We start from the raw sequence: 19689 nt of genomic DNA on the forward strand, positions 1-19689 counted from the left end.
ATTTATCAACCTCCTCCGCCGGGAGAGTTTCCCGGGGGGTGTACTGAGCCGCATAGTAATGCGCAAAGGTAGCGGCCAGGACCTCAGGGGCAGTCACTGGGTCTCCCGCCTCATCCCGGAGTCCTGGCAGGGACTGAGCCCGGAAAGCGCCCTGGCAGAGCCTATACAACATCGTGCTGGATTTGTCACCCCATTGATATATCCTACTCTGCGTAGCCAGCCATAGCTGACGGGCCTCATCTAGTAATAAGGAAGTGTACGACCGCTGAAGGCAGAGCAATTGCCCTACCGTATCATCACTCCCCCCCCCCGAGGCACACTCCGCCTCCAGGCTGCGGACCTGGTTCGCTGCCTCCTCAATGGCCCCCTTACGGGTCCTACGGTTCGCTGCACACCAAGCGATGTCCACGCCACAGAGCACTGGTTTCAGGGCCTCCCACAAGGTCATGGCATCGGTGTCCGGCCTATCGTTGTCGTCCCAGTAGTGGGCTATTGCCTCTCTCATATGCGACTGGTAGTCGTCTTGCTGCAAGTGCCACGTGGAAAGGCGCCATCGAAATGGCTGCCGCCTCCTATCTAAGAGTAAGTCCATTGTTATCGGGGAATGATCCGACAGGCCCAGCGGAAGTATGGAAGTAGAGTCCACCCTCCCAATCCAGGGTTGAGGAATAAACAGGTAATCGAGTCTAGAGAAGGATTTATGGACTGCAGAGACATAAGTGAATTCGCGGCTATGTGTATGTTGGTATCGCCATGCGTCTATCCAACCCATCCCCTGCACCAAGCTGCTCAATTTAGTAGGAATGTCCGCAACCAGGCCCCCTCCGGGCTTACATCGAGCCAACCTCCCATTCATCCCGTCATTCCAGTCACCGCCCACTACCGTCAACACACTCGGGACTTCAACCCAAATATCAAACAGCCGTTCTATAAGGGCCTCCTGCAGCGGGGGTGGAGCATACACACTGCCAAACACCATGGGCTCATCCCCCACCATCCCCTTAACGAATGCAAATCTGCCATGGGCATCTATCCATTGCGTCTCATGCGCGTTGGACACCCTACGGTGTATCAGAACTGCGACCCCCCGGGACCCTCTCGCAAAGCCAGCGTGAAATACCTGATCATAGCCATATCTTCGTAAGCTAAGGGTTTTGGTTCCCAGGAGGTGTGTCTCCTGTAAGAGCAGCACATCAGCCTTTTCCCTTTTCCCTAGCCGCAAGACTGCACCTCTTTTAACTTTGTCGAGCATCCCCCTCACGTTCCGGCTCATAACTCGCAGCGAGGCCCGCGGGAGGCCCGTTTCAAGTACATCAGCCGCCATCCACAGGCCAAAGTTTCAGGGTGCTGGGCGTCAGAGGCCACACACAGACACATAAGACCGACCATGCCTTCGTACACACTGTGCTAATGCTAACTACCCCAACCCCCCCAACTCCCCCCCCGAACCCCCCACCACCACCCCGGTCCCCCCCAACCTCCCTCCACATCCACCCCTGCCCCAAACTGTGCCCACAACTCCCCCTCCAGCCCCCCCACCCCATACCTCAGCAACATTGAAGTACCTGTCGCGGTGCAGGCAATCTCAGCCCTCCAACGGGAGGTCAGAGACCCACTACGCCAATGGATCCCACCCAACTACCCACCTGGTCTGAAACAACCCCTTACCCAACTCACAAAACGAACTTCGGGAGTAGACCCGCCCTCTCTCGTGCGTCTCCCGACCCATGTGCCACCTACATACATGTACGTGTAAAGCAAAAGTTCAGGTGGCATGCCTGCAATAAGCATTATCGTTCCTTACGCTACCATGATCCCTCATCGGCCACCGGGGGCCCCAGTGTCAGTCGGACTCAAATTAACAGAAGGCCTCACAGCTTCAGGGTTTGAGAGTCCGTCACCTCCGCATCCTCCGCCGCTTCCTCCCGAGGAGGTGGGCGCTTCTGTGAGTGCGATCTCCAGTTGCTCCTACTGCGTGATCGTCGTGGTGTCCTGGGGTGTCCCGCCGAGGATGATGAATCAGAATCACGTCTCGGAGGGGTGTGTACTTTAACGCGCACCGTTTCATCTGTCCATGCAAAAACCTCTTCCGGAGAGTTAAAGAACTGGGTACGGGACTGGAACACCATCTGTAGGCGGGCCGGATAAAGCAGGGCATACTGAATCTTAAGTTCTGGCAGTCGCGCTTTCGCTGCAGTAAAGGACTGTCGCTGCTGCTGTACTAGTTTAGTATAGTCCGGAAATATCAGAATCTTGTGATTCTCGTACATTAGAGGGTCTTTGGCGCGGGCTTGTCGTAAAATAGTGTCCCGATCATGGTAATTGAGCAGTTTGGCGATCACTGATCGGGGGCGAGCCCCCACTGGTGGCTTTGGAAGAAGTGCACGATGTGCCCGCTCCACGACAAAGCAGTGTGAGAGGGACTCCGGGGGAAGCCACCCCTCCAGCCACTGGGTCAGGAAGGCCTCCATGTTACCTTTCTCACTGCCCCCCGGAAATCCCACAAACCGCAGGTTGTTCCTCCTGGCCCGTCCTTCCGCATCCTCAACCCGGAGCGCTAGACCCTTTTGGATCCCCTCCATGGCGGCCATCTTCTTCTTGAGGATCACCACATCATCTTCCACCTCCGTGATTCTGGTTTCTGTTTCGGTGATGCGGGCGACAGCGTTGCGTAAATCTTGTCGGAGCAAGGTCACATCAGCCCCGACCGCCCCAATTTTGGCATCCAGCATGTCCCTTGATTGCGTAATCGCTGCCATCAGCGCCGCGTTATCCGGCCCCGTGCTTTGTTGACCACCGGGTGCCCCTGCACCCCCACTCGGCCCCGCGAATTTGTCCATCGGGCCCTGCTTCGTGTTTCCGCCGCTGTTTCCGCCTCTTGTCATGTTGCTCGTAGGGCACAATGGCAGGCCGTGGGGAACACGGGAACCCCGATCCAACCTCCGCCGCTCTCTCGAAGTCTGGGGGGAAGCACACACGATGTTCCGGGGGGGGTCGCCGCCCTCACTCTCATCCAATTGAAGTCCCACCGAATTGGCACCAGCACCTTGTCCCCACACACCCCACCTTAAGTCAGGAGTTGTAAGTCGTCGTGGCAATGGCGACGTCTCAGCAGGGGTCCACTCCACCTCCTTCAGGGCCCACTGGAGGCAGCTCGGGCCTCCCTCCTTTCGCCCCCGTGTAATCTCCAAGTCACTTTCGGGGCCCCGCTGCCAGCCAAGCGCCGCCCAATTTCGAGGGGGGGGGGGGTCTCCTCGTATGTGTCCCCTCTCCGCGGCCCGATGTAGCCGCCGAACGGAGGGTCCCGCTCAATTAATTCCGTGGTGCACAGGCTCAGCCACCAGCCAACACGTTACTCGCCGCAGCACCCAGAGGAGGCCGGGCGCAAGATATCGAGGGGGGGGGTAGGGCGGAGAAACGGTAAGGCAGCAGCCCCCCAAGGCTCCGAGGCCTCTGGACCCCCGCGGTCCGACCCATCCGCCGATCGGGGACAGCTCACCACCACAGGAGCTTGCCCTCCCCCGCAAGGCTGCCTGCCAAGTTACGGCCTCTTACCCCACAATCCACGTCGCCCCGCTGCTGCTCCTCCTCCGGGCGCCGACTCTCGACCGGGACCTCCGGTGCCTGTGCAGCTGTGGCCGAGATCAGGATCGGCACACCTCACGCTGGCGCCTCCGGCGCCGCCGCACTTCCGGGCGGACTGCCCGCCACGCCAGCTCCCGGCTTCAGCGTGTGGCGCAGGCCGCACCGCGGTCAGGGCTCAGGACGGCAGAAGAAAGGCAGCGAGGGCGCCCAATTCTCTATCGGGGCTTCCCCTCCGCTGTCCGTGAGCAGCCACCTAGTCTGGGTGTCCCTGGGTCGGGGTAACGTAGGATATTGAACAGGATATTATGCCGGCGGGACGGAGCTCGTTCAAGCTGCGTCCGCCATGCTCGCCGCCTTGGCCACGCCCCCCCTCCTCAATACATTTTGCTTGTCTATCTACCTTGTGTTGCATAGAGCTGCCACCTTACCAGACACCACCAAAATACCTTCAGAAATCGGGGCTCATTTCTAATCCAATAGTCGTTAAGCAATATTCCCCGTTTGCAGTAAAATAAGTATAAAACATTGCGCTACCAAAGCAACTTGAAAAAAGGTCATATGTTTTAAGGAGGCACAGTACACCGTGGCCGTGGAATGTCCGGCTGCTTGAAGGGGAGGGAGGGAAAGTGAAAGTGCGCCATTCGCGCGCTGTGCCGCCGGTTTCTCTGCTGAAGGGAGACAGGAGTTGGCACGCGCGGACAGGAGAAGCACGGGTACAGAGTGCACATCTGTCCGCGCGTGCCACCTCCTGTCTCTGCGTGCCACCTCCTGTCTCTGCGTGCCACCTCCTGTCTCTGCGTGCCACCTCCTGTCTCTGCGTGCCACCTCCTGTCTCTGCGTGCCACCTCCTGTCTCTGCGTGCCACCTCCTGACTCTGCGTGCCACCTCCTGTCTCTGCGTGCCACCTCCTGTCTCCCTTCGGGACAGAAAGCGGCAGCATAGAGTCTTGCAAGCGAAGCAGCACATGCGTGCGATCGCATGCAAGACCTAAAAATGAGTGAGCCTGTAGACTTCACTTCAGTGACGGCATTAAGACAGAATATCAGAAACTGAAATATCGTGGACCAAAATATCATGTTAAAGGGCACAAATATCATGCTATAGGTGAGCAAAGGCTTACCATATATAACTCCACATAAATGTAACTCTCTACTTACCTATTTGCACTAACCTTCTCGATATTTTGTTCCTCGATATTTTTGACACAATATTATGTCCACACAATATTTCAGTTTCCCATATTCTGTCAGTGATCCCCCAGTGACAGGTTAATAAAGAACCTGTTCACTCCAGCTGATCACTACACGGTATGCTGCGACCACCGCGCTTCTGCTCCTCAACTCTTGGTAATGGCAGTAACCTTCCACCACTATGAAGGTAGCACTTTGGGCGCCCCTGAGAGTCCAATAAGACTGCAATCCGTGAGACAGGCCTATGTCGTGGCTTACAACATGATCTGTGTTTGCCTATGACAGCAAGAATCAGCATTAGGGATCCACACAACAATACAGTTGGCCACCCAGGGCAGAGGTACATGTCCATTACCATGCAGTGGACCTTTCTGTCCCAACAATGTCTATTACCATATGCACTGTTAGTGTGAGGAGGAATACATATACATCTCTCGCAAATGCCACACGCACACACAGAGACCCCCCCCCCCCCCACACCCCCCCCCCCCCCCCCCCCACACACACACACACACACACACACACACACACACACACACACACACACACACACACACACACACACACACACACACACACACACACACACACACACACACACACACACACACACACACACACACACACACACACACACACACACACACACACCCCTATACACACACACACACACACCCCTATACACACACACCCCTATACACACACACACACACCCCTATACACACACAGCCACACACACACACAAGCACAGAGCAGCACACACACACAAGCACAGAGCAGCACACACACAGAGCCGCACACACACAGAGCCACACACACACACACAGAGCCACACACACCCAGAGCCACACACCCAGAGCCACACACACAGAAACACACACAGAGCCACACACACACACACAGAGCCACATACATGCAGACAGAGCCTTTTTACATCTGTGCGTTGTGTGCGAGCATCTCAAAACTTAGACTGTACCAGCAGTACCTACCAATAACACACCACAACCGCCAATCCGATCATCCTCAATATCAATACTTAAGGAACCAATACCACCTCCAATAATAGTACTCTGTCAACAACACACCACCAATACCGTCACCATTAATACTATCAACATCAACACTAAAGGATCCAATGCCACCACCAATAATATCACACTGCTAATAACAGACCTCCACAAATACCATATTCCTCCATACCACCAATATTAATACTGCAGAAACCAATACCACAAACAATAATATCAACACTACCAATAACACACCACCAATATCGTTCCATCAATGCCACCAACATCAACACTAAAGGAACAAATACCACTACCATCACCAATAATATCATACTCAGGTGGGGGCGCGGTGTTTTACCAATAACCTAGCAAAGCAGCTGATGCAGAGTTCCTTGTGTGTCCAGATTTTAGGCAGCAATAAAAATAACCCTTGTGATTCATGTTCCTGCTAGAGAGAGATCGTTTTTTTTTATAGTGGCAGATTTGGCTCACCATATGATAGCGCAGAGGGTTAATATGCCTGCAGCATAGAACAGATAAATATTTTATATGGATAACTGAGTGGATTAGTAAAGGCAACGTTTTAAAACAAATGACATGTATGCGAGAAATAGGCTATGGAGAGATCAGGAGCCCTCTTGCCAGGTGTTAGTGAGGGAACTTGAGGAGGCGGTATTGGGGGAGGAGGGGCGCTAAAAAAAAAAAATAAGATTGTCGTATCGGGCGACAGCAGTGCTAAAGCCGGCCCTGTCAATGCTTAAGGAAACTATGCCACAACACAACTACCAAGCACTGGCAAAGCCAATATGCCTGGCTTTCACTTCCTATCGCCCCGAAATATAATTGCTGCAACCCAGTGTTTACAGGCGCTGTCACATTTAACAGTAATCTTTTATATTTCTCCTGCGTGTGTAGTGTTGTACGCCCCTCCTTCCCCATGGATTTAGGCCTGACAGTCATGATTGATAGCACTGAGAGTTAGCAAATAAAACTCATTCCAATATTTTGTGTTTGTATGTCTTTAAAATAAATGCCATCAGGAAAGCACATACTTTTTTATATGCATTAAATCACTAAAAACTGGGAGCCTTAATTATAAAATATATTGTTTGGTGTTTAAAAAGAACAACTTGGCAACATTTGCAGCATTCACTGCAGCTTATAAGAGACATATTTATTAAAAATGGGCGGATTACTTAAGAACAGGGTCCATACAGGTAGGTTCAATCCAACTCATGAATTGTAACTGTTTTTCTCACCTGTGGATTTTTCTTTTAGCACTGTAACTGCTTTGATGATTGCTCTTCCAGTAACTGTCTCTGTGGGCAACTGAGCATTCGCTGCTGGTATGACAAGGTAAGGTTTCTGACAGTCACCCTGGAAAAAAAACGACTTTTCAACTGGCTTTAGGCATGCATTTCTCGCAGTGCTCTCTTTACAGGTAAAAAAAAGCCTTTATCACTGTGCGTGTCACGAACCACTGTTAACGTCACGATACACAGTACTTCTACAGTGTTGTAACTAAATACTGTGCATACCACCACACACAGCACTACACAAGCACAGCCACCTGTGCATCAATGCAACATCAACATTTTGACACAATAGAGCGTATAAACCTGTAACTGAACCACTTTGCACCTAGACTGTATGTTGCCACACCTACTATAGATCCCCTACATACAAAAGACCCGTGTAACCTTGCAGGAGCTCTCATCCCCTATGCCTTTGAATGGAGCAAGAACATATGGAGTTAAAGAGAGGAACAAAGATGTTAGTTTAGTAAAATACTTTCAGCCTGTCTCAGCTACGTTTCCCATCCTGTTCACCACCTTCTCTCTTCTTCTGAACCGTTTTACACTGCTTTTGGCAGACATCTGCTTGCACTCTCTTTCTCTCTCGTTCTCTACCCATCTTTTTGTTTATCCCTCTTCTTCTGTCCCTCCTATGACCCTCTCTTCGTTCTCTTCGCCCACTTGTTAGCTAGGATGCCGAGCACTGCAATCTATTTTTGTATTTTCCTACTTTATTTATTGATAAATGCAGTGAATAAAGGATGACACTACTGCCATGGATTAAAGAACTATATTTTTTCTCATTTATTAAATGTGATAAAATATCACTTTATATACAGCAAAAATTCAACAATTACCACCTGTTATTAAAGCTGCCTTTGTTCCATATATATATACTAATTTGCTGCGAAACGTCTTGTTATACAGGTGCACCATTCCTGGACTATGAATGTAAAGTGTGTACTACATATTTATGTCGATTGGAAAAGGATTATTTTGGCCATCAGGCTCCACTTCATTTTTAAACTCCTCTCATCCCCCAAACCGCCCTCACACTCCTACCCCACTGACCCCATCCTGTATGATTGTGGAGCTGGTGTCTCACAAAAGCTCTTACTAGAGTCGTGGCCGAGCAAGAACGTTTAACAGGTGTCAAAGGAGGAAGCATCATAGGGACATTTCCTAGTCGGCTCATTTGAGCAATTAACTTTACTGCCCGGCCTGCTGACCTGATAAGAGACCTTCTCACTGTAGTATGCAGGAACAAGATTGGGGAAAGAGATTCTGTTTCATAAACCCTATCAGTTCGGTTATGCTTGTAGTTGTCCATAGATCAGGCTCCCCTCTCACCTTTTCTGTGTTTACCAAGATCCAGTTTCTTCAGATCAGTCCATGGGCTGCTAGGCCTGCAGGAGTCACTGGGAATGATCAACCATGATTCTTCTTTGGTGCATTTGTGGAGCTCTTTGTACTATACTGTGCTGCATACACAACCTGACTGGTGTTTCAGTGTAGTGACCTTTGAGCATATCTTGCCACATTTCCATCTGTAGCAATGCCTTTTGTCCATGTGTAGCTTACATCCACACAGGTTGATATTTGGTGGCATGAGTTCGTCTCTCCTGTCTTCGCCAGTCACCGTAGTGGAAGATGTAGGTATTTCTAAAGTCTTCATATATTCACATCTACTTGACTTGGATGATTAATGTGAGTTCTCGGTTCCGTCAGATGCTCATTGATTTGTGGCATTCTTGTTTTATGTCCAGGCTCTGCCTGTGAACAAATTAGGCTTCTAACTATGAGCTGATTTTCATTTGATCCCTTTTATAGGTAGAAGTGAGAAAATGTATTTTCTCAAGTCTTAACCCCTTCGACGCTCATGACGAGCTGGGCTCGTCATGCAGTAGCCTCCTGCTACGCTCATGACGAGCCCAGCTCGTCATGAATAATGGTAATCATGATTTTCCAGCACAGGGGAAAAATCCCCATAGCATTCAAAAGGTTAAAAGGGGCTTCTCGCTACCTTTACTCGATTACCCACTTTATGGATGAAAGGGTCCTTGGCACTATTAACAACTGTGCCATCATTCATGCCAGGCAGTAGATGCACTATCTCAGCTTGTCCCCTATATCTTACAAGGGAAGATGGAGCCACAGTTATATGTTTCCATATAAAGCCTTTATGTTAGGTTTGCCATACTCTTTGGATCTGAAGATATTCATTAAATCTGACTTCTGAGGACAAATGGGGGTCACCAGTTATGATTTTTGGTAGTGTCTGTGTTCAATACATGTTGTGAAAGTGTATTTGTATGTATTTGTCACGAGATTACATCTGTCTACTTTTAGGATGTGGTGAAAGACCAGATGAAGGTGATATATATCTAAATATGTACAGACAATAAAATCTTAAGAGTGTACTTTTCACATCTTTCTCAGTACTGTTCCTTAATAAAACTGCTTTCATAAATCATTGATCCCTGGCCCAATAGCTCATCTGTACACTTAGAAGCCATTTACTTGCCGGGATTTTTCAATTGGCTAGTAAGCAAGGTTGTCTGCTGGGGATTGGCGTGTTATGTTGAGGACTGTAATTTGAAAAGGATAATTTACTGCTAAAACCTATGTATATCCTTTATGACCATAGGAACCTAAGATTATCTTGTTGGCAACATTCTCCTTGGAAAGAGTCTAGCACTTTTGTTGGTTTAAGGTTAGTTTTGAGCATGTTTCCAGTCACCTTGGAGATGTGTGGTGTTGGATCTGATATCATTTTTCTCCTGCAGGGATTTCGATCACCACATTTCTTTTTTTGTTTCTTTACACACTTTCTTTGTTGCATGTCTGATGACTTTTTTGTTAAAGTAATCTTTCTATTGTTTTTATTTGTTAAAGGCAACACCATGTCTGATGCATTCTTATACGTTCTCACTTGTAGGATGCACGTCTTTTGCAAGAGTTCAACAAGATTGAGCCACCACTAATTTTCGAGTGCAATCAGGCCTGCACATGCTGGCGCACCTGCAAGAATCGCGTGGTACAGAGTGGTATTAAGTGAGTGTCTACAGATGGGTCCTTTATCAGCTTGAATCTCTTTGTCAAGTAAAATGTCTTGCTTCTGTCCACCGTTGAGTAATCTCCAGTCATCTCCAGTCCCTGCTTAGCAGAGACTTCTGTAAGGAACAGACTGAGAATGATGAGGGTATTCGATTAAAGAGGTACAGAGGAATAGAATGTATCAAGCAGTTACAGTGAACATCCTCATATGTAACATTGTATAAGAGTTAGTCAGAAACTTCATCTATGGTTCAGAACACCCAGCACTGAACTGCAGCCACAGAAATACATTTTCAGGACCAGAAAAGACCAGAAAGACTCCAACTCCAAATTAGCAGATGTTCTAGTCTGTCCCATGCGGGCTTAAAGTCTGATGGATACTTTTAGCTCCACATTCCTCTCCTTGTTAATATTCCCCAGGAGTCGTCACAGATCCAGAATACTCCAAAGCGCAACTCCTGCATGCTGGTAGTTGACGTCTTCCTGCTCTGTATCAACAATGTTTTGCAAAAGAAGTAACAAATGGAGCTGTATATAGTGCCACCCATGCACGCCGATGTCAGTGCCTGTCTTTCAATGCATTCTGACACGGATCTGGAGCTCTGCTCTTTTCGTCTATGACGAGATTTTTCTAATATTTTTTCACAAAATGTTGAAAGTGTGCGAGAGAAATGTCCCCATCTAAAATGACAGGGTTTTAGTCTTGTAAGGAAGGTCTGTTACAGATCACCACAAGGTATGGCTCTGGTGTGTGGGTTTGGAACACGCCTCCAGGGCCTGCGATGACTGCACACTGATGAACCCGCAGGCAGAATGGGATCATGAAGCAAAGCTCTACGTCACAAAACACTGCTAAACTCTGCAACATGACTGATTGAAGTCAAAAGTGTAGTTCAGGGTCCGTCTGCAACTTTGCTGCAAATAGAGACCTTTTGGGAGGCAATGTTGCTCGTTTTCGGCACACATTTGGCTCCCATAGATGCGCCTTTTGGGCCCGAGGATCCATAAGGGCTTCCAGTTGGACTTTCGCTGGTGGGTTCACCCGTTTTGCCATTTGTGCCTCTCGACCCCGTCCCGGAGTCTGCACCGGATTCAGTCCAGGCACCACACTCTGTGTTGGTTCCTTGGACATCAAGGAGTCCACACCATTTGACTCCGAGCCAAACTCGTCTCTGCCGAATCCTCTGGAGCGCAGCCCTTTGGCAATCCTTTTTATTCTACATTTACCACACACACACACAACATAACATTTTCGCTCAGACTCTGATCAGAGCCAGAATTACGGTGATGATGAGAAGGCATATGTCCCACAATATGATGATGACAATTGGTGTGCCGGATTACAGAATGCCAGTGGCTTAGAAACCTCTCCAGACAATCGATGTCTCTCTCCCCCTGCCACAGAGTAGAGTGCAGTCCTTCTAACCATAATTTCAAAATATGCAAAGGTCCTTGACTGTACAGCCCCACTATAGAGGTGAAAATCCACATTCTCAATCAGCATTTGTATAGCGCAGTACTGTCACCCCTAGAGGTTTCTGAACGCTGTGGCTGCGACATCTCAGTTGAAAAGCTAGGTCAGAAACGAGCAGAAAGTGGAAAAATTAATGGGCAGAGATGAGCAGAAGGAGGAAAATAAAGGTCAGAAATGAGCGCAGAGAGGCATATTAAAGGCCAGAGACGAGCAGAAAGAGGAAAAATAATGAGCAGAAACGAGCAGAAAGAGGAACAATAAAGGTCTCAAACTAGCAGAAAGCAGCAAAATAAAAGTCAGAAACAAGCAGAAAGAGGCAAAATCAGAGGCAGAACTAGCAGAGCGAGGCCAAAATAGAAGGCAGAAAAACTAGCAGAAAGTGAGCAAAAAAGAAGACCGAAAATTAGCAGAGAAGGCACACATTTAAGGCAGTAGAGGATAGCGGACTGTAGCAAGCTGGACAGGAGATCCGTCGTGGGGGAGCTGACAAGAGTACCTGCATTCTAATGGAGATGCTTCAGCCTAGCAAAGGTCCTACCGATCCTCTCCTGCTATTTAGTGAGACTCTCACAGATACGGTCTTGGACACTCTAGCAAAACCATATTATGGTCAGGGCATATAATTTGAATCTAGTGCCCCCCCAGGGCCCTAAGTCCAGAAGTAGCCCCCCAGAATCCGAATGCAAATAACTGTATGCTATACATGCCTTTTCTCCTATAGGAAAGCATTGTGCGTAAAGACTCAATTTAGTGAACATACTACTTCTTTTTCAAATTGGTGTCGGATTCATTCTGGAGTGTGTCTCATTTATTGCCTCTAAGTGTGTCAACAAATGCTTAGCGCTATTCTCTGATACAATTAACTGCTTGCCCACACTACCATAAAAGAGAACGTTTGGGATCTCATTTGTTCCTCTGTAAACCAATCGGGGTTGGCCTGGACTCCTTACACAGTATACCTCATTTTGGGTCACTATATAAAGAATCTGCTTCCTACATTAGGTCGTCCTCTGTCCACATGGACACTATGTGAATAATCAGGCCAGTAAGAAGTATCAGTTGGAACAAAGTGTATTGAAACAGCCATTTGCAAATAATACATTCTGGAAAGAAAAATAATATTGCTACGAAATCAATGCACACCATATGCACACCATATGAATCCAGAAAAGATTCACGCTACAAAACGAAGTAGTTACTTACGTGAAGGAGGAGTTTGGAAGCTTGAAGAGTTTCTGGATTTACATCCAACCCGCCTACCTCCCCAGAAGAGGAAAATTTGCAAAAAGAATGTAAGCAAGGTATGCAAAGGAACCAGACAAAAAGTTCCAAAAAAAGGAAATAAGAACCTGAAGATGGCAAATACGCTGAGGGTTTTCCCAGGCGTATGTCTGTTGTAATTCAAGGACTGACAAGGGACCAAATGTTCGAAGATGCCCAAAACATGAAGAAAAAAAAAAGAGAATCATAAGATTAAAATAAACTATTCCATCCCAAACACTAGATGGTGGAATAATAATGCACAGCATGTAAATCCAGAAAATCTTTTAAGCTGCAAGACTACTGCTACAGCTAAGTAACCATTTAGTTACAGGTTAAGTAATATTTTAATTTCTTCTCTTCGCCTTTTATATCATTAGGCCGGGTCTGGTGGACTAAGGCATCCACTGCAGGGGCGTGTGTTTGACCTCATAGTCACAGGTTCAAAACCTGGTGGGTCCACTCAGCCTCATCTTTCTGAGGTCGATAAAATGAGTACCATTGAGTTGGGTAGCAATAAACATCTGTTATTCAGAGCCAAGATGCCCCGTTGGGGGTGGACGTGCGCTTTACAAATACACATGTTATGTTATGATCTAAATTTGCTCTTTTTGTTTCTTTAGTGACAGTTTCTCTGGTTTATTTTTTTTTCTTGCTTTCATAGGGTCCGCATGCAACTTTATCGCACGGCCAAGATGGGCTGGGGAGTGCGAGCCTTGCAGTCCATTACACAGGGCACTTTCATCTGCGAGTGAGTTCACCTTTTGTTTCCTACATAAGTGCGAGCAGCTTCCCAAGGCTTTTGCAGCAGTGGGCAGGTTGCCTGGATGCAGTCTAAAATGTTATGTAATCATCATAGATCAATAATAATCAGTCTTGGAGCTTCTGAGGATGCCTTACTTTATTTGTGATTTTAAAAACTTGTGGAAATATTTTGAAAACCTTTCTGGTCTTTGGGTGATGCTGGTCACAGAAATACCCTTTCCTATATTGCCCCTGGATCACACTTTTCTTACTGATTCTCTGGATTGTAGTTGGGTCGCCATTTTCACCCTTTTATTTGTGAGCCTGGGATCAACCAGTTCCCTTGGATTATTAGTCTACTTGTATTCTTTGTTTCCATGGGTTTCCCATTTTGTTTAGGTCCTGTGGTAGCAAATTTCCTTTGGTCCCCAAGATCACTCATTTCCTTTTGTTTGTGCGCATGAAACATCCCTTTCTTAAGTGATGTTGAAACCTCTCTTTCTCTGGGTTCCAGAAAATCTCGATCCTCCAATCCCTTTAAACATCTTTCCTTTTGGGCCTTAAAATGTCCCTTACTTTTCGGTCCCTGAAATATCCCTTTCATGTGTGCCCCTTAAACATTCCTTTCCTCTAGGTTCATGGAATATTTTCCTAAGAGTCCTTGAACAACAGTGTCCTTTTTGTCTAAATAATACAGCACTTTCTTTGATTTCCAAAAGCGTCACACTCTTGAGTTTCATAATACCCGCTGCCCTTTGGTCTCCGGACCTCTGCGTCCATTGCATCGCTGATTTGCCAACGGTCATTTATGCCTTTCATATACTGCCTCCTTGTCCCTTTCCTGTGGGCGTCAGGTGTACCATCATTGTGTCCTCAACATGTTATGCGCCTTTTATCTATGATGTCCCATGCTCCTGAACTTTAAGTTCTATTTTTGCATCCGCCTCCTGAAACTGGCCTGTTGCCACTTTTATGTCTGGCTGACCTATGATACTGCTAAAGGCGAGAAAAGGATCAAGACTAACTAAACTTATACTTTCATGCAATTAGCATCAAGTAGTGTTGGAACACTAATCCTGTCAAGTGTTCACATGTGATCATTTGATTCACTTACCAGCATTTTACAGTTTAATGATCTGTAGCTGACTCAGTCTCCTCTTGCTTTTCAGGTATGTGGGTGAACTAATCTCAGATGCCGAAGCTGACGTGCGAGAGGACGATTCTTACCTATTCGATCTGGATAATAAGGTCAGTGACATATACAGCTTTTTAAAGTGAACCACTTACAGGTACATTTACAAGTTATGAGCACTAACGCTTAGGGCAGATGAATGCTACAAGTTCTCATTTGTTATCTGTCTCAGATTTGTGATCTGGGACTTGTCTCTCGCCCCTCCTCACCTCAGTGCTTGTGGTTCCCTCCTGTTTCCCCAGGTTATCCATGCCCTCTGAATTGTTGTTTGGCTTTATTAATGCACTTTCAGTCAAAATGTCTTCAGGATGTCACATATTGTCAAAGTGTCAAACGTTGCTGCCTTTTGAATGCATGAGGAACCTTATTAAAACAAAACTGAATTTCAGGTTGAGGTGTTTTCTTGGCGTTTCGTTGGTCAGTGATTGTTTATTGTCAATAATGATGCTTACCACCGTTGTCTGAGGGTCACACCATACCATTGCATTCCAATTACACGGCCAAGTTGCTTTCCTTGGACACTTGACTCTCTCCCAAGGTAGTAGGAGTAAGCACTGAAGGCTGACGATGTGAAGTGATAGCAGTTATAAATTCAGATATGTTATGGCACAGCAAATAGCACTCAATAACTTCAATATTCAGTCAGTGTTTTAACTACCAAAAGAAAAGGGACTTTAAAAACAGGTAGGTAAACAAGAAGGTTATACTAGGGCTTGCCGAGAAAACATGATGGTTGCCAGTACCTTCTTTGGTTGATACGCTGCTACAGCATTTATATATCCCATAGGTGCCATATGTCCTCTTGTTGAAGAAAATTAGTGTTTCAGCACCTATCATCCAATGGATAATTTTCCTCCGACTTTATGGGGCAGCACTGCTGGGCTACAGTACCTCAAAGCATCCACCTCACAGATTCTATAGCCTACTGGTTCTTGTGTAGGAATTGTGTAGGTCTTCTTGGCAAAAGGTTGGGTTCTCTTCGTAGACTTAACATTTATCCCAGGACATGACCAAACAAACCAGCATATGCAGTAAAGCAGAGAGCACTGGAACTATAATCTGCTATAGATCAGGAACTGTGAGGATGTTATCTTTGTCCCTTCACTGCCAAAGTTTGGCGAGTTGGACGAGAGTCATTGAAAATCATTGATGGGTGAAATTCTTGGCATTCCGTTCAAGTGCCATTACCAAATGTGGCGATTATTCTGTCCGCGGTTTCTGTTAACTGACCTTGTTCTGTAGTAGGGGATCTCTGTGTATAGTCATAATCAAGTGAATAGTCCCGCCCATGTGCGTGGACCCCGGAGCAATCAAAAATAATCTCTTAAACTGTCCTCAGTGCAGACCTGCATAGACACTTAAGAGAAAATTAAAGACAATAATGCAGCCTATACCTAAAAGGCTACACTGTCCAGTACTTTTTCTAGAAATGCAAAGGATATTCCACCAACATCACATTTAACACAGTCTGTTAAGTTTCACCCATAGAGAAACTCCCCCTTCACAAAATCCTTGGAATGATAGAGAGGAAGGAATGGACAGACAAGCCCCCATAGGCTGCCATTATATGTCTGGAAAAGGGATACCGTGCCTTCAAGGAACTCTCCAGAGACCATCGGTATCCCATGATGCAAAGCAAACTCCTTTTACTTTCAGTTCTTTTTTCTGGCTCCTGCTAGCAGGACCCTGGAGCATTTGCTCTTCATTTTTGAGCTTTTTTAATTCAATTTTTGTGATTATGTCTGGATTTTTGCAGCTTCACTCGACGTCTTTGGCCTTTATCTACATTCTGCATTCTGCTGTGTTTTTTGGCAGAATTTCTGCAGTCTTCTTGTCTTTATACTATTTCTATCTGACAAGTGCTTTGTCTGCAGTTCAATTAAAGACCAAAGCTGACGCTCACAGGGTTTGTATTCTGTGCTTGCCTGTGTCTTTTGACACCGGTCTTCTCTGTAACTTCTTTTCCAGGAGGCTTCGGCTCCCAGGTTTGGGTCTAGGAGTAGGCCTGGTGGACCTCGACGTTGTGAGGATGATCGACGTCGTCGTGAGGTTCAATGTCGACGTCATGCAGTGCCTCGACGTCATGGAGTGCCTCGACGTCATGGAGTGCCTCGACGTCATGGAGTGCCTCGACGTCATGGAGTGCCTCGACGTCATGGAGTGCCTCGACGTCATGGAGTGCCTCGACGTCATGGAGTGCCTCGACGTCATGGAGTGCCTCGACGTCATGGAGTGCCTCGACGTCATGGAGTGCCTCGACGTCATGGAGTGCCTCGATGGCCTCGACGTCATAGTGGCGGCGTCGAAGTGCAGTCATGCTCGACGTCGAAGTGCAGTCATGCTCGACGTCGAAGTGCAGTCATGCTCGACGTCGAAGTGCAGTCATGCTCGACGTCGAAGTGCAGTCATGCTCGACGTCGAAGTGCAGTCATGCTCGACGTCGAAGTGCAGTCATGCTCGACGTCGAAGTGCAGTCATGCTCGACGTCGAAGTGCAGTCATGCTCGACGTCGAAGTGCAGTCATGCTCGACGTCGAAGTGCAGTCATGCTCGACGTCGAGGAGCAGTCGTGCTCGACGTCGAGGAGCAGTCGTGCTCGGCGTCGAGGAGCAGTCGTGCTCGGCGTCGAGGAGCAGTCGTGCTCTGCGTCTCGGTACAGTGCTGCTTGATGTCGAAGTGAAGAGGGTTTGACACCGTAGTGAATGTCTTAGTGATAGTGACGTCGTAGTGAGGTCGACGTCATGGGTTACCGCCGCAGAGTAATTGCTGGCGCTTGACGCCTGGGTCTTGATCCAGGCCTCGCTCCGTGGTGAGCCTCTCATCGTAGGAGGGGACTTTGTGTTCCCGGCAACGTCCACTCTCGACGCCGAGCAGTTGAGCAGCGTCGAGGAACCCTTCTGATGGGGAGTCTGTGGCTACTTACCACTTGTAAGCGAGGGACGTTGGTCCTTTTGCTTAGTTTTGAGTATTCGCATACCTACTCATAGTCTACGTCGCCTCCTGCTCTGCCACCACTGGTGAGACCACCGGGGATGTTTCGGAATTCTCTCTGGTCCCTCTCCCACCCACCACCTCAGGGGCCTTTGGCCCCTCAGTCTGCGAAAACCCGTGGAATCTTGATGACCCAGAACAAGATCTCATTTTGGGGCGCTAGTCGCATGGGCTCTGCTGTCTCCTGTTAGGTCCAGACGTCACCGTTATGGATGCCAGGGATGCATCTTCCATGAGTACGGGGAGGTGCTCTCCTACGCCTACAAATTTTCCTCCTAGCAGGTTGTTCACTGGTTGGCGGTACTTAACTTCCGTCCACTATCACCTGCCAGGTGGTTCTGGCTTCGAACGTACTCCTGACTTGGTCACAGGGGTGACGGCATGTAGACAGCATGCTGCGGCCCGCTGTTGCTGGGCCGTTGTGGTAAGATCCCTGTGTGTGGGTGTTTCTTCACCGATTTGTGGTTCCCCTGCCAAGAGACAGGAGGGAAGCCTTACAAGCGATAGTCTAAAGGGCCGGATAGTTTCGGATCTAATCATCGGTGTTGGAGCGGAGTTTTCTCTCCTGGCGACCCCCAGGTATTGCCATGGGTTTGTCCTACGTTGCCATACTTGTATTCGTCTGACATCTCTGCAGCCTGAGGCACAGCAGTGTGCTTCTACTCTCCCGTTCTTTGGGGAACCCTTGGGCTGCCATGAGTTTGAGTTTAAAATCTTTATAAAGCGCACGTACACCAGGCGGTTTCATGGCGCTATGCGGGTAGGGAGTGGTCCGCATGAAGTCTGAATCTGAGACTTTTGAAGGCTGTAGGTTTGGGGAAGCGTGGAGAACGGCTTAAGGCCTTCCGCCCTTTCTAGCGGAGTTTTTCCTCCCAGAATTTGTCTGTGGTCCCGGGCCGCCATTTAATAATTCAAAAGCATATTGTGCGCAGTGGATACCCGGGAGAGCTTGATGCTCCTCGGCGAACAAAGTCCGGCCGGGTCTAAGACAGTCTTCGTTTGTCAGCCCTCCTCCAGCAATTCCACTGGTTCGCTCGCAGTTCCAGCTGCGCGAGTTCCGAGCGGAGCCCATTACCCTGTTAAGAAGAAGGGAGATAAGACGTCCCTCGGTCTCTAAGAGAGGGTCTTTACTCACGGTGCTTTCGGATGCGAGAGAAGGACCAGAACGAGTTCAGGCCCATTCTGGTGTTGCGATAAGCAAACAGATGGTTGCTGTCTTTGCGCCAGATTTATCCTAAGCTGCAAAGAGGAGACTGGCTTTGCGCAATAGATCTGCAAGATGCGTACTTCCATGTGCCCATTGCACGGAAACACCGGAAGTTCCTGCGCTTCCTAGTCGGCACCAATCACCATCAGTACACCGTACTACCGTTTGGACTGAAGTCTACACCCAGGACCTTTTTGAAATGCATGACTGTGGTGGCAGCGCACCTGAGAAAGAACAAGGTGTTTGTCTACCCGTACCTGGACGACTGGTTGATCAAAGCCTCCACCTTCCAGGAAGCGCAATTGCATTTCAACAGGACGGCCGTTCTGTTGAACCAGCTGGGTTTGCACATAAACGTGTCCAAGTCTGTCCCGACTCCTGTCCAGTGCCTACAGTACTTGGGAGCCTCCATCAATACGCTGTCAGCAAGCGTGTGTCCTTCGGAGGAGCGACGCTTATCGATCCTTCGGAAGGCTCAGGCTCTCATGGCTGTTCCATCTCCCACAGTGAGGACGGTGTCGTCTCTACTGGGGTCGATGGCCTCTTACATCTTCCTCACGCCACATGCACGGCTCCACATGAGGCCGCTGCAGGAATGTCTGGAGGACCAGTGTGATCAGAGGCGAGGGAGCGGGGACGACCGGATCAGGCTGTCCCTTCACGCCCTACAGTCCCTGAAATGGTG

General features: G+C 48.3%; 1 protein-coding gene across 7 annotated transcripts in view; it reads left to right on the top strand.

Moving 5' to 3' along the window:
• EHMT2 (euchromatic histone lysine methyltransferase 2) overlaps positions 1–19689 on the top strand; it is a 338110-nt gene that overhangs the window by 279751 nt on the left and 38670 nt on the right. For all 7 annotated transcript variants that reach the window (XM_078645918.1, XM_078645920.1, XM_078645919.1 and 4 more), the window contains 4 exons: positions 7064–7141; positions 10019–10134; positions 13536–13622; positions 14785–14863. In XM_078645918.1, coding sequence (XP_078502044.1) covers positions 7064–7141; positions 10019–10134; positions 13536–13622; positions 14785–14863 — 360 coding nt within the window. The remainder of the gene's footprint in view (positions 1–7063; positions 7142–10018; positions 10135–13535; positions 13623–14784; positions 14864–19689) is intronic.

This window comes from Lissotriton helveticus, chromosome 5_1 (assembly GCF_964261635.1).
Source record: "Lissotriton helveticus chromosome 5_1, aLisHel1.1, whole genome shotgun sequence".
Classification (NCBI taxonomy): domain Eukaryota; kingdom Metazoa; phylum Chordata; class Amphibia; order Caudata; family Salamandridae; genus Lissotriton; species Lissotriton helveticus.